This window comes from Chaetodon trifascialis, chromosome 19 (genome assembly GCF_039877785.1).
Source record: "Chaetodon trifascialis isolate fChaTrf1 chromosome 19, fChaTrf1.hap1, whole genome shotgun sequence".
Classification (NCBI taxonomy): Eukaryota; Metazoa; Chordata; class Actinopteri; order Chaetodontiformes; family Chaetodontidae; genus Chaetodon; species Chaetodon trifascialis.
The window spans coordinates 22,029,793-22,042,946 of NC_092074.1; the positions used below are offsets into that span (position 1 = coordinate 22,029,793).

General features: G+C 47.6%; 1 protein-coding gene across 3 annotated transcripts in view; it reads right to left on the reverse strand.

Annotated features, from left to right (window-relative positions):
• hivep2a (HIVEP zinc finger 2a) overlaps nucleotides 1–13,154 on the reverse strand; it is a 92,612-nt gene that overhangs the window by 13,449 nt on the left and 66,009 nt on the right. For 2 of the 3 annotated variants that reach the window (XM_070986794.1, XM_070986795.1), the window contains 7 exons: nucleotides 7,344–7,418; nucleotides 5,880–7,220; nucleotides 3,594–5,476; nucleotides 3,089–3,349; nucleotides 2,417–2,636; nucleotides 2,021–2,108; nucleotides 66–1,860 (listed from right to left, as the gene is read on the reverse strand). In XM_070986794.1, coding sequence (XP_070842895.1) covers nucleotides 66–1,860; nucleotides 2,021–2,108; nucleotides 2,417–2,636; nucleotides 3,089–3,349; nucleotides 3,594–5,476; nucleotides 5,880–6,870 — 5,238 coding nt within the window. In that variant the 5' untranslated portion in view covers nucleotides 6,871–7,220; nucleotides 7,344–7,418. The remainder of the gene's footprint in view (nucleotides 1–65; nucleotides 1,861–2,020; nucleotides 2,109–2,416; nucleotides 2,637–3,088; nucleotides 3,350–3,593; nucleotides 5,477–5,879; nucleotides 7,221–7,343; nucleotides 7,419–13,154) is intronic. The other variant, XM_070986796.1, reaches the window with a different exon arrangement.

Genomic DNA, 13,154 nt, shown 5'->3' on the forward strand with positions numbered 1-13,154 from the left:
ACATGTAAGTGGTATCTGTTTGCATGTTAACAGTTTTACACATTTCACATCATTACAGGTCATACCTGATCAAACCTCAGCTTCCAGGCCACAGAGGACACCAGTTTTCCAGAGCTGGGAGGCGACATGGCTGCAGGTGTGTACATCAAATCTGTGTTTCTCTTCTGTTTGGACCTCAGCAGGGCCAGTGCAGCCTTGGTGCTGAGGTTCAGAGGGTTGGGGTTGTATGAGCTCACACACCATGAACTGTAGACAGAGCTACGCAAGGCAGCTTGGGTGCTGTTGGGTTTGGTGTAGTTCAGGAAACACCAGCTGACTCTGCTCATGGTGCGCAGGCTAGGGAACTGGAAAAACTGCTGGACGTCAGCCACATCTGTGAGTAGCAGAGTCTGACCCACTGCTCCAGATAGCCCTGTGCTTTGATTGCCAGCTAGCTGAACCAGCATGCTGACAGGGGCTTTACTGGGTGTAGGCTGCTTTGTGTTGTCAGTGTCTTCTGCATCGTTGGAGGAAACCATGGACTGGGGGCTGGAGTTGGGCTCTGGGTCTAAATCATCCACATCAAGCTCCTCTGGAGAGTCCCGGCCACCTGAAACTGGGGAACGGTCTGTGACAATCTGGAGAGGAGGAGTGAAGCTTTCGACCCGGGGTACATCAGGGAGGTGGGGGGCAGAGGAGCGGACGGGAATGGCAATCTTGGTGGCAATGGGGAAGTCGGTTAGTGGAGGAGAAGAGGCCATCCTTTCAGAGTCATCCATAGAGTCTTCACTCTTCAGACGCGCTCGCTGACTTCTGCCCGGCCCTTTCTCAGGCTTGCTACAGCTTTCAGTTCCACTCAGCTCCACGGCACTCATCTCCTTAACAATCTGTCCATACATCCTCTCCTCCTTCACTCTTTTCTGCTGCTTAGTCTCAATGAAGAGCTCCAGAGAGCTGGCAGGGGAGAGCATGCGCTTGCTGCCTCCAATGCCAGATCCTGAGGCGTCTGTGGTGGATATGGTGCCTGAGGTTAGTGACAACGGGATCCCTGTATTCAGGCGTTGCTCTGGCAGTGAATCTGGAACCTTCCAGAGTGGGTAGCGGAGAGCTGCGCAATCGGTCTGTCCCAGGAAGTGTGATAAGTTGAAACCTGACCCGCTTATGCCTCCACCAATTCCTCCAGGTGGTTTGTTGACACCCACAGCACCAACTGGGGATGACATATTGCTGTTGTCAGCAACGCCTGGCCTGGCTGAACCTACCCCTTGGGCCCCACTGTCATGGGTTGCTATTAGCTGGCTAACACTGGTGTACATTACACTACCAAATGTTGGCACATGCGTTTGGATCCGTACAGGAACCAGCATACCAGGCAGAGAGGCCTGAGAGCCCAGGTTCTGGGTGGCAAAGACAGGCTGGATCTGCTGCAGAAGCATTGGGGTGGTAGTGGTGCTGGGCAGGGAGTGCTTGGAGGAGACAGAGACAAAGTTTTGTTGTTGCTGCTGGGACAGGGGAGAGGCGCGAGATGAGAAAGAGGCAGGGTACATCTGAGAACTTGGATTTTCTGATTTTCCATCATGCGGCTGTTGATCATGGATTTGCTGCAGGGAGTAGAGAGGTTGCTGTTTGTGGAGTGGGTGTCCAGGCAGGTTGCCTGATGATTTGATGTGGAGCTTTTGGAGCTGCTGCTGGGCCTGGAGGGTCAGCTGCTGTCTGGGTGTCTGACCGGACTCCTGACTCCAGAACAGACCTGGTTGCTGGAAAGAAAGGAAGGGGGGGCCACTCTGGTACTGCTGGATTACTTCCTTGTTCATGACCTCATGACCCGGATGTTCTCCCTCTGATGATGAGCTCTGGGCCTGCAGGCGATGCTTCTGGGACCTATTATGGAGAAATTGTTGAAAGCACTTATAATTATTTGAAGTAATATAGAAAACAATATTGCAGTAGTACGACCAGTTGGGGAAATAGCACTGGCAACAGCCCTTTAATTTGCATTTCATATTTTTGGGGTCGCACAGGAAAACCCAGACTTTATTACCTGACATAGTGAGGTTCATCCTGCAGGCTGTCTTCACTGATACTCTGCTGGAGGAGATGCTGGTGGTGCTGCTGGTGAGATCCTATACCTGAGAATAAAACATGAGAATACATTAGTGTATTTTGTAATTAATTTCTTCCCTACAAAAGAAATCTCATATGCAACTCCCACATTTTTGTATTACAAAATAATCTCAGTGGGCGGAATATGGTCCAAGCATTTCAAACCCTGTGTCGTTTACTGAGTAGAGAAAGACCCCAAATAATTCTGTCATGAAACTGAAAACTTGAATGAAAGGTTTGGGAAAGCAATGCAAATGACTGAGCTATGCATTGAGTTACTGCAGCATTAGTCAAGTGTATTTATCAAGAGAAAAATATACAAAATCTTAAAAACCTACGTGGATCATTTGACAACCCAGTTTTAGTGCTGTAATGTGAGGCTCACCACCAATGTTACTGCCAACTCTTTTGGTTCTGCAGGCTAGATCGCTGCTGCTGTGGGGGGATCCTGTTGGGCCAGGCCATGCCCCATGTTCCAAACTCTCCTGTTTTATTGGCATTTCAGCTACCCCTGGTTCCTGGGTGACGGCCTCTGGATAAACACTCAGTGAAGCCTGGCAAATGTATACGTAAGCAGGGAAGAAGAGTTGGTCGGTTGTTGGGAAATAAAATTTTACTGATACGGATGTATGTCTACATGTAGATGCAGTTACAATGTAGAGATGAAATAAGACAAGATGAAACTTTATTAATCCCATGGCAGGGAAATTAAACTGCTACGGACGGCAAAGAACAAAAGAGAGACATAGACAAGATCAAAGGACAATAAAAAAGGATACAGAACAAAAATCAAATATATATGTACATTATATACAAGAGTATAGATACCATTGCCGTTGCAATGCAATGTTGATATAGTTACATTTGGATAAAGGAGGTTTCTAATGGTCCTTTAGACCACCCTACGGAAATCTCTTTTTCATCTAGGTAAGGGCAACCAACAGCTCTAATGTTTGTCTAAATGACCAACTACAGCTTCCATGCGATTCTTGTAGTTTTATGCTACCTGTCGGACGAGATATCCGCGCCGGCGTTCCTTCATTGCAGAGGCACTGGAGTATATCTCTCCTTGTCTGGAAGAGGACAAGCTCCCATAGTCAAAGGATTTGCTTCTCATCTCAGGCAACTCAGTGGGCAGTGTGCATGGTGCCTGCTCCGATGAAGACCTCCTCATCTCCCTCTGCTGATGGTGGCTGGAGTGACCGCTGCCAGGCACTGTCAGGAACTCTGACTGCTTAGGTCCACCACAAGATGCCAGCGAGTCATCCTGGTTCAAAATTCCAAAGAGAATTGTTCAGAATTTTTCCACCTTAATTTGGGCTCACTGGGAATGGAAATCTTTTACAGGTGCTGCATGACAACATTAGCAGTAGTAACTACTACAAGCATTCATGACAATGTACCATAACCATACCAGTACATGCTACAAAAACTACCAAAACTGCTGGAAAGGTAGTTGAGTCTTAAAGTATTAAAGTATGTATAAGAGTAAGAAATATATAATGGGGTACCTGTTTGGTGGGTGAAACAGACTTGAGGCCTTCATCTCTGTCAAAGGACATGGAGAAGGAAGAGGAGTGGGACAGGTTGCTCTCCTGACTGGGGCTGCGAGAAAGGCTGGTGCAAGTCGACTCAAAACTCGATTCCCCAGACGAGTGCTCCATGTCTGTCAAGCGTAACCTCTTCTTCTTGGGTGGGAGCTTTTCAGATGGCATCTGGGAGAGTGTGTCACTCCTCTGTGGTAGCTGGAACTCCTCCACATGCTGCGTCTGCTTCTCTGGTTCCTTGGCCATCAAAGCTTCTGTATCTTTCTCGGGCTTGTCTGGTTCCTCTGTCACCCGGATCTCAGGAACTTGGATGTTGGGTTGTCGGACAAGTTTGTGTGGGATGTGATAAGGCTGGCCAGGTGAGGCTGCAGCTGACGAAGATGAGAGGGAGGCCAGGTCACTGTCACTTTGCAGCTGCTGCTCCATGCTCTCTGTCCTCAACAGGACAGATTCAGGACTCAGAGCATCTTCAAAGAGCTCTGTGTCTGACTGTTCAGAGTACTGGGTAGATGGAGCTTTATCTGATGGCTGATATCCTGGCAGCTCAAAGGACTCCGACTTCTCAAAGGAATTTGGCCGACTGAGGGAGTTGGTGTGCTGGATGACTGATATGACATTCCCAGCTGCCTTCCTGCCCTCAGAGTCAGGAAACATTGCAATGTCCTCGGAGCACATGCTGGCACAGGTATCAAAGCTGTCAGACTGGCTGTGAGCACTGTGAAGAGAGCCCTTCCCTGTTGGGGTGGCTCTCGATCCATCAAGACTGCCTTGTTTAAATTCATAGTCCCCTGCCATTTCCACTGAACCACTGCAGCTACTGTCCCAGTGCCCAGGGCTGTCGTCTTCATCCCCAACACTCTTCTCTTTCCTCCTTTTTCTTGTGGCTATTTCTGACATGCTAACTTTAGTACCATATGGGCTGCAGGCCGTATGCTCTGGGACTCCTGGGCTACGCTCACTAATCTTCATACCCAGAGATGAAGCTACATTCTTGGGCATGTGTCCATAGCCCTCAGCCTCTCCTCCATGGGCTTCATTTGCAGATTGTTCAAATGCAGCCTGTCTTCTGAGTCTGCGAGGCGGGTAAAACACATCGTCCGATGTCATCATCTCATCAAAGGAGTGGCTGCCTCGAATCCCTGGTGGGACACTAAGGTTAGGAGGGGAGGATGTTGGCATGGAATTACTCCTAATAAGGGGCCCAGAATCTGATGGAGGCTCCAGAAGCCCTGTGCTGCTTTGACAGGGTCCCGTTGGATACTGCTTGGCATCTCCAGAGACTCCTACATCCCCTCTATAACAGATCTGATCCTCAGCAATCTTACCCATGTCCAGAATAGCACCTGGTTGCTTTAAGCTAGCCAGGCTGCTGGGGTCTGCCCCTGCCATGCCCACTGTGATAGACTGTCTGGATCTGGAGTTGGGTCGGTAGTACCAAGTCCGACCAAACATAATCTCTTCGTACGTCTTGACATTAGTATTTGGAGGGCTGATCTGCTGCTCTGCGCTCTCGGAGCGTGAGAAGTAGCCAGAGTCTGTGCTGCCTTTGCTGTGAGGACTTAGGAGGTTCAGAGATTGGGACATAGCAGAGTCAGAGTCCTGGCCTTTTTTCTCATTCAGCCTCAGGGCCAAACGTTGTTTGATGGTGGGCGAGTCATCCAGTGAATGCGATCTTCCACCAGCCTGTGATGCCAACATGTGGTGCGACCCCTTTATGTCCTGAAAGGGTGGGCACTCCATCCCCGTGGAGGGGACTCCTCCAGGCTTGGGAACAATAAGGATAGGCACTTTCATAGACCCCACGGGCAGCTCTTCAGCTGAGTCTGCATATGCTGGTTCCACACCACCTATACAGTGAGACAGAGTGGACCATGATGTAGAGCAAAGCAGAGCTTGAAAAAAACAGATTGTGAGTTAAAAAAAGATAGAAATGTAGGTAGAGAATGAGGGCAGAACAGAAGCAGGCAATGTAGAGTAAAAATCTAAATGAAAACTATACATTTTTAGTCTGTTTTGATCAGTTTTAATCATTAAGAAATATTGCCATGCCCATACCCGCCAGTAGTTTATACATCAGAAACCTTAACACCTGTTGATTTCACTAAGATAGTTTTGGAAACCAGAGGTCAGAGACGGGATGTCTTTGAAAGAAGTTGGGCTTTTAGGCAGTACTAACATAATGCTTTTTAAGATTTTTTTGTGGATGATTCTCAAAACTTTTCAAAACATGTCTTGATGAGGGAGAATTACCTGTATTCTTGTCAACTTCAAAGGAGATCTGTGGGATGGGGCTGTCTTTGTCCGTCAGCATGGTGGAGCCCTCCACACCTTCCTCATCGGTGTCAGTACTCTGGTCTCCATCTGAATGGACCTCGGCCTCGCCCACTGGGGATGCCTGGTCCATGTCCCCACTGCGGGCCACAGCTAGCTCCGAAAATGGTACGAGTCCAGCCTTGATGGCATGAGCATGGGACTTGCGATGCTTGTAAAGGTTGCTCTTGGTTTTGAAAGAAAAGCCACAGGGTACACAAGGATATGGCCTCTCTCCAGTATGTGAGCGGATGTGCTTCTTCAGGACACTGGGCTTGGCGCAAGCTCGACCACAGTAGTGACAGATGTACTTACCAGGCTTCTTCGGCTTCTGCTCTTTTTTGCTGTAGCTCTCCTCTCCAGGCTCAGGGCCTGACTGAGAATATTGTCCAAAAGAGCTGGGTAAACTGGGAGATTTCTGACGTGGAAACCTCCCTGCCGCAGCCCCATGAGGGTGAGTATGTCCCGGGTGTCCTACTGGGTACAGGTCATCCGAGGGCAACTGGCCAGCAAACGGCCATGCATGAGGCTCTAGACCTGGCTGAGGTTTTGCTCCTGAGAGGAAGCGCTCAGTCTGGGGGTGCTGAGGATACGGCTGGCCCAGCTGGTAAGAGTATCCCCTTGGGAACCCCTGTGCAAAGGGCCCTTGAGGATCTTGAGATGGTGGGCCTCCTATGGCCCCAACTGCAGAGGGTCCAGATAGCAGCTTTCCAGAATTCCCTGTATATGCGTACTTCTGCTGGGGTGCTGATCCCCCGGTGGCACCACATGGCAAACTCTCGCGGTGTTTCGCCTCTGGGTCAGCAAAAGTGCTTCGTTTGGTGGTTGCAGAGGGTTCAGACGCCCACTTTCTTTGTAGAGGCATCTTCTCTGTCACTGGTTCCTTACTTGAGCATTTCTGCCCAGCGGCAGCTGATTCACGAGCCTCCATTTTCGTGAGGCTCTTCTGTGGGTTAGAGGAGGGAAGAGTGAGGGATGGTGGGGGAGTTGGGAGGGTGGGTTCTGGAGGGTTACAAGGTCCCAAAACTACCAGGCATGACAGCTGAACCTTTAAGGGCTGCCAACAAGTTCACAGAAACAGGAAGTACCCGTCCATTGCTGAAATAGACTGATTGTAAAGCCAGGCTGGAAACAGGAATCAGGAGGTGGAAATAAAAAGGGAGCTTTAGTGGACAACATCAGAAATGTCTCTCTCCTTTTGCCATGTTGTAAACACGCCAATGTTGCTGTGCATTGTTTTTCTATCCAGTTCATCTAAAGGCAGAGGAATCCTCGAGTGACCTGGAGAGGACAAAATAAGAAAGCGTTTGGTGTCTTGTAAAGCATATCTTAAGTCAGCAGTGTTTTTAATAGCTGCCGTAAAACACGGTTACATACTGAATATTATCAAGGGTAAATACTAACTTTTCTTTAGGGGAAAGTGCTTGTAGATCCTCTTTCTGCAGCTTCAAAAATCATCCAGTTTTCTCAACGTAAGACCTGCAGCAAAAGAAAAGAGCTAATTAGTTATGTTATCCAAAATTATCCATTAATACAATGCAAAACTCAATGACGTTACAGATGACAATGTACGTTTAAGCCTGACATCTCTCTCTTACCATAAGTTGGTTTTGTGTTGAAACCTTGAAGCAATGTACAATAAGATGCAACAATTTGGCTGCTAAGTACAACAAAGCCATATGTTTTGTTGTACAGAGAGAGCTCACTAAGTTGTCAAGTACATGCCTGATGCGCGAATGTAAATGTCATTGATTGCTCAGTTAAGTTTCTTCACATTGGAATCCATCTGTGCTTTTTGCCTTCTCCACCCCTTCCTCCTCCCTCCTGCCCTCCCTCCTCCTTCCACTCAGTGAGTCACTGATGCAAAGCAAACCCACGCTGTTCCTAAAAAGACACAAAGGCTTATAAATAGCGCTGTGGAAGTGACGTCGGAGTGTCATAATGTGTGTAGGCGTCCAAAAAGGCCAAGCCGAAGAGCAGCCATCAGCGCTAGCACCTTTCCTTCCTCTCTGGGTGTCGTAGTTTGATCTGACTTGGTATGTACTCGTTCAGAAAGCAAACAAGAGAACACACACACGCAGAAACAAAAAGAGACACACACATGCGTACATACAGTACTAGCTGGCATTGCAACTGCACTGCAAACGCTGCAGTAGACACAGTGTATATGAGTGTGTTTCCGTTGTTTAACGTTTCTTAACCACACCAACACCTGACAGAGGGAGAAGCACAGTCACATAGCACACACACACACACACACACACACACACACACACACACACACACACACACACACACACACACACACACACACACACGCAGGCACACGCCTGCTGAAGTTGCAGTTTTGCTTTGTGTTTTTGCATCTCAGGGTTTAAACAACCTCCCTGCACTCTGATTGCAACACACACACACACACACACACACACACACACACACACACACACACACACACACACACACACACACACACACACACAGTGTGGCCTTGGTGCTGGTAAGCAGGGCTCAATGACGTGTGTGTCTGGGGGCCCAACGTGAGGTCTATAAATAGCACCTGAGGAAAACATGCTGTATTCTTAGCAGCAGGAATGTTAACTTTGGGCTACCTTGTGTTTTTCACATGCAGCCCCCGACACACACACACATTTACACAGACACACACCAGAAACATTAGCTCAGACCTGGGTTGTATTTTTATGTTTTCCATGGTGTTAAGAGTGTAAGAATGTGGTCTGAAACCTGAAGGACTGACTTCTCCATTAGAAACAATGGATATTCAGTTTGGCTAGCATCAGACTCAGGATGATGCTGATTGGTTAGTAGGAGGGTCAGCTGACGTGACTACAGGTAAAAGTAGACTCTGTGGTGTTGACATGGAGATAACGTTGGCACGAACAATACTGTGTGTGGTAATATTCCCTTAAGGAACAAATGTAAGACACAAACAAAGAGCTCATCGCCCACAGACTGTCACATCCTCCGCACGTCGTCCTGATCCAGGTTTCTGTATGACGTGACCCAAACATTTCGGTCACTCCGACATTCATAAAATCTCTAACAGAAATATTGTTTTTCCCCTGACAGCCATTCATACAGCGTGTGGAGATCCTTTTCTTAGATTGTAAACTTACTAATTTCAAAGTTTAACCCTGAAACGACTGGATTTTTCACACTGGCTACGACAGGAAACGCGCCACCCTTTCTGTTTCCAGCGCCACAAAGTCACCTGATTTGTCCAAATTAATTTCTGGGTATGATCTTTTCAAAGAGTTTTTCATGCATCCAAAAGAATTTGAGCACAAAGTATTAATACAGTGAAAGCTGGACTCACCAATGAAACTTCCATCTCTCTGTTATCTAAACTCAAACAGCCACATTTCACTTCCTGATCACAGATTTCTGGCTACACAAGTTCCCAAAATCCGAACACTTACTGTGACTCTTGCTGCCAGTTGGGGTCACCAAAGGATGAACCCGGCTGTTGCAGCTTTGCCGTCTGATAACACACACACACACACCTCGACAGCTATCTGACCCCCTGACACACACCCATAATAACCCAGTGAGTTTGACCTTCAAGCATGCAGATAATTCTCGGTTAAACTCCAGTTTAACCTTATGTAAGGTGACTGGTTTTGTAATGAAAGTGCTGAATGGTGGCAGTCTGCACAGTGAGTGGGAGTGTGTAGTGAATGGCTTACATAAAGCTTTATTCATACATGCACCGACACAACCTGCCCCAGTTCCTGTGCGTAGGAGAGACATAGCTGCTGGTGTGTACGTATGAGTGTGGGTAGTGTGCGTACCAGTTGTGTGTTTGCGTGTAGGCTGGCAAAGGGCATGACGAGACACCCCAGTTGTAGGTAGGTCAGAACAAGGCGCATTCAGAGGCTACACTCAGAGGTAAAAATAGTAAGGCACACACACTCGAACCCTCGCACAAAGTGATTTATCAGAATGCTTTAAATAACCAGAGTTACTTAACATAAAGGAGCAGAGAGCAGCTCAGCTTTCACACACATGGAAATAGATCGAGGCTGCGTTTTATGCCCACTGCACGCTCTTTACAATACCAAACCTGAGCTAACTTTCCTTTTTGCGTCGACGTGTAGGCAAAACGGATGAGCCAAGCACTTGAACGCGTCGAGTTATCCAATCACAAGCAGTTCTAAATATGGCTGATCGCACGGAAGCGTTAACAAGGCACCGGGATCTGACCGCTCCCGCCACACGTGGGGGTTTCTGGGATGCTTAACGGTGACGTGAATGCAAACACCTCCGTGCACTCACTGAACAACCGCTGACTTGTTTATGTTTGAGCTGACAGGCGGCCTCGAGGCGTTTCATGTATCAGGAAAACAATAAAAAAGAATGAATGCTCAGCTCACAGCTGGACATTTATTACTTAATAACGTTTAGTAATTGCTTGATAATGATTGGATAGCGTTGAGCATCACTGGAACTTTTCTGTGTCAAATTGCCGATGCTGGTGGAGATAGCGGCGTTAATGATGAAGACGGCCTCGGTAATTCTCCTCTTCACTGACACGAGTACGAGCTGCTCTCTGTCACAGCGAATGAAAGAGCGTAAACGCAGCTATCGAACGGCAGCGGCCTCCCATTCAGCGACGAGACGAGGGAAAATAGAAGCTATCTGGAGGTAACGTCAGCGCCATAAGGCCCGCCGTCGCTCTATATCACAGAGTAAATGAAAGAATAGAAACCATATCACTGTGGAGAATATGATTAAAGTAATAGCACATCCCTCTAGTGCTTTCCAACACAGAGCTGTGAATCAAAGGCTGTGGGTGTCTACAGAGGGACCGCCATTAACCGTCTGCGGCGAGCGTACACCCAAAGTTACTTTGATAATGTAAACAAAACCCTCTTTTCATTTAAATATGAAGCCAGAGTTCTCAAGTTATCAAAACGAGGAGATAAAATACTACAAAATGTACTTAACTGTATGATCAAAGATGAGGAAAGCACCAATCTGAGCAGACTTGTGATGCCATCTTATTTTGGCCAGTACCAAAAAAGAAACTTGACACCCGGCCATATTTTCTCAGCAACAGACAAAATGTTCATCTTCAGACTGTTTCAGGGTGAATTTTGAGTGTTTTGTCCTCTTTCAGCGACACCTGCTCCTCAAGACGTCCACACAACAGCGCAGGACGACGTCTCGACCGTCTCGGCGTCTGAAAATGCTCGACGAGACAAATGTTCGATGAAACCTCGTCAGCGAGCCGATACACAATAATCTACAAGAGATTGAAGAAAACTGAGGTGCGTGCAGGTATGTACACGCACACACACACACACACACACACACACACACACACACACACACACACACACACACACACACACACACACACACACACTATTCCCAAACCCTGAAGGTATGAATACTGTGTGGGCATTAACCATGCAGTAAGAACAGAGGGCTGTGTGTGTGTGTGTGTGTGTGTGTGTGTGTGTGTGTGGTGCTCTATGAAGTGTGTGGGAGGCTGTTCAATCCTGAGGGCTGAACTCTCTCTCTCTCTCTCACACGCACACACACACACGCACAGTCAGGAATAATGTTGCCAAAATGACGAGATAATAGATCAACATTTGTGCAAATCCCCTTCCCTCCTTGTATCATCATCAGCGTGTGTTAGCGTGTGTGTGTGTTTCAGATCAGGGCTTCGATGCATTCGTCCGTCTCTCTATCTGCCACTGACACACACACACACACACACACACACACACACACACACACACACACACACACACACCAATAATCCCTCTCCTACAGTGTCTTGTTCAGATATGCAGTAGATAAGCCTCTCATTTACTTTCAATGAAAGACCCAGACGAGGGCAGAGCTGGCTTCTGGTATAACCGTGTGTGTGTGTGTGTGTGTGTGTGTGTGTGTGTGTGTGTGTGTTTGTGTGGTGGCTAGTTATTCTTAAATTGGCCCGCCAGGGTGCCGCATACCAACCAGAATGGTTGGAATTCCTGCGACACAAAAACAGAGAGAAAGGATCTGTGTGTGTGTGTGTGTGTGTGTGTGTGTGTGTGTGTGTGTGTGTGTGTTTGTCTTGCCCCGTCTGTCACCTTTTTGCATATGCAGCATGATATATTTCTAATCACAAAAGCATCAGCAGAGCACAAATAAACAGCGGGTCACCGCGTGGGACTCATGTTTCGCATTTGATACTGTGGGATCGAGGCTATGAGACAGAGAGCAGAAAACAAAGAGGGAGAATAAGGAAACAGAGACGGAAGAAGGACACAGGAGCCCAAAATAAGGACACAAATAAGGAGACAATGCAGTAAAGGGGAGGGGGGCACCAGGGACCAGAGCAGAAAGGTAAATAATGTACTGAGAGGACAAGCATGCAGGGGTACAGTAGAAGGGAAAGGGTAATATAGGAGGAAATTAAGTTACAGCCAAGGAAAAACACAAGACAGGAAACAATTAAAGGGAAGAATCGGAGGAAATGGAAATGAGGACGAAGGAACAAAGGAGGAAAAAAAAGATGATGAAGAGAAAAGAAAAGGAGAGCAGACGGGGGAACGTGGACGCCGGAGAGGGAGAAAGTGTCCGAGGATACAGAGGACGGACCAAGGAGGCAGGAGAAGGACAGAGGAGAGGGAGCATTAAAAAAAGAGACAATGGAGAAAATGAGGATATGAGAGAGGGAGCAGCACCGCCGGAAAGATAACGGGAAGGAAGGGCAGAAACATTATAAAGTACAAGAGCAGAGCGAGAAGGGGTCGAGTTAAAGGGAGCACAGACCCAGGAAAGAGTGAGCAGGCAATCGAGGAGAGGAAAAAACCCAGAAGAACAGGAGGAAGGACACAAAAGAGTGAGGACAAACGAGGTGAGGGGAAAAAGAGGCTGGAGAGGCTAAGAGGGAAGGGTGCAAGTGAGGGAACAAGGGCACAACAGGGTGAGGATACAGGAGACGGATTAAGGAGGTGAGGGAAAGAGATGATAAAACAAAAAACAAATGTAGGATATAATAAAGAGACTAAAGCAGGACAGAAATGAGGAAGCAAAGACCAAAGGAAGGGAACAAGGACACAACAAAGAGTCCTAAAAAACGCAGACTTAAGGCGAGGATGAACGATTAAGGAATTAAGGACTCAGGTGAGGTAACGGTGTGTTTTGAAACGGGATGTAGCCGCTGAGGATGAGAGTCATGCCAGCTGATATCAGGTT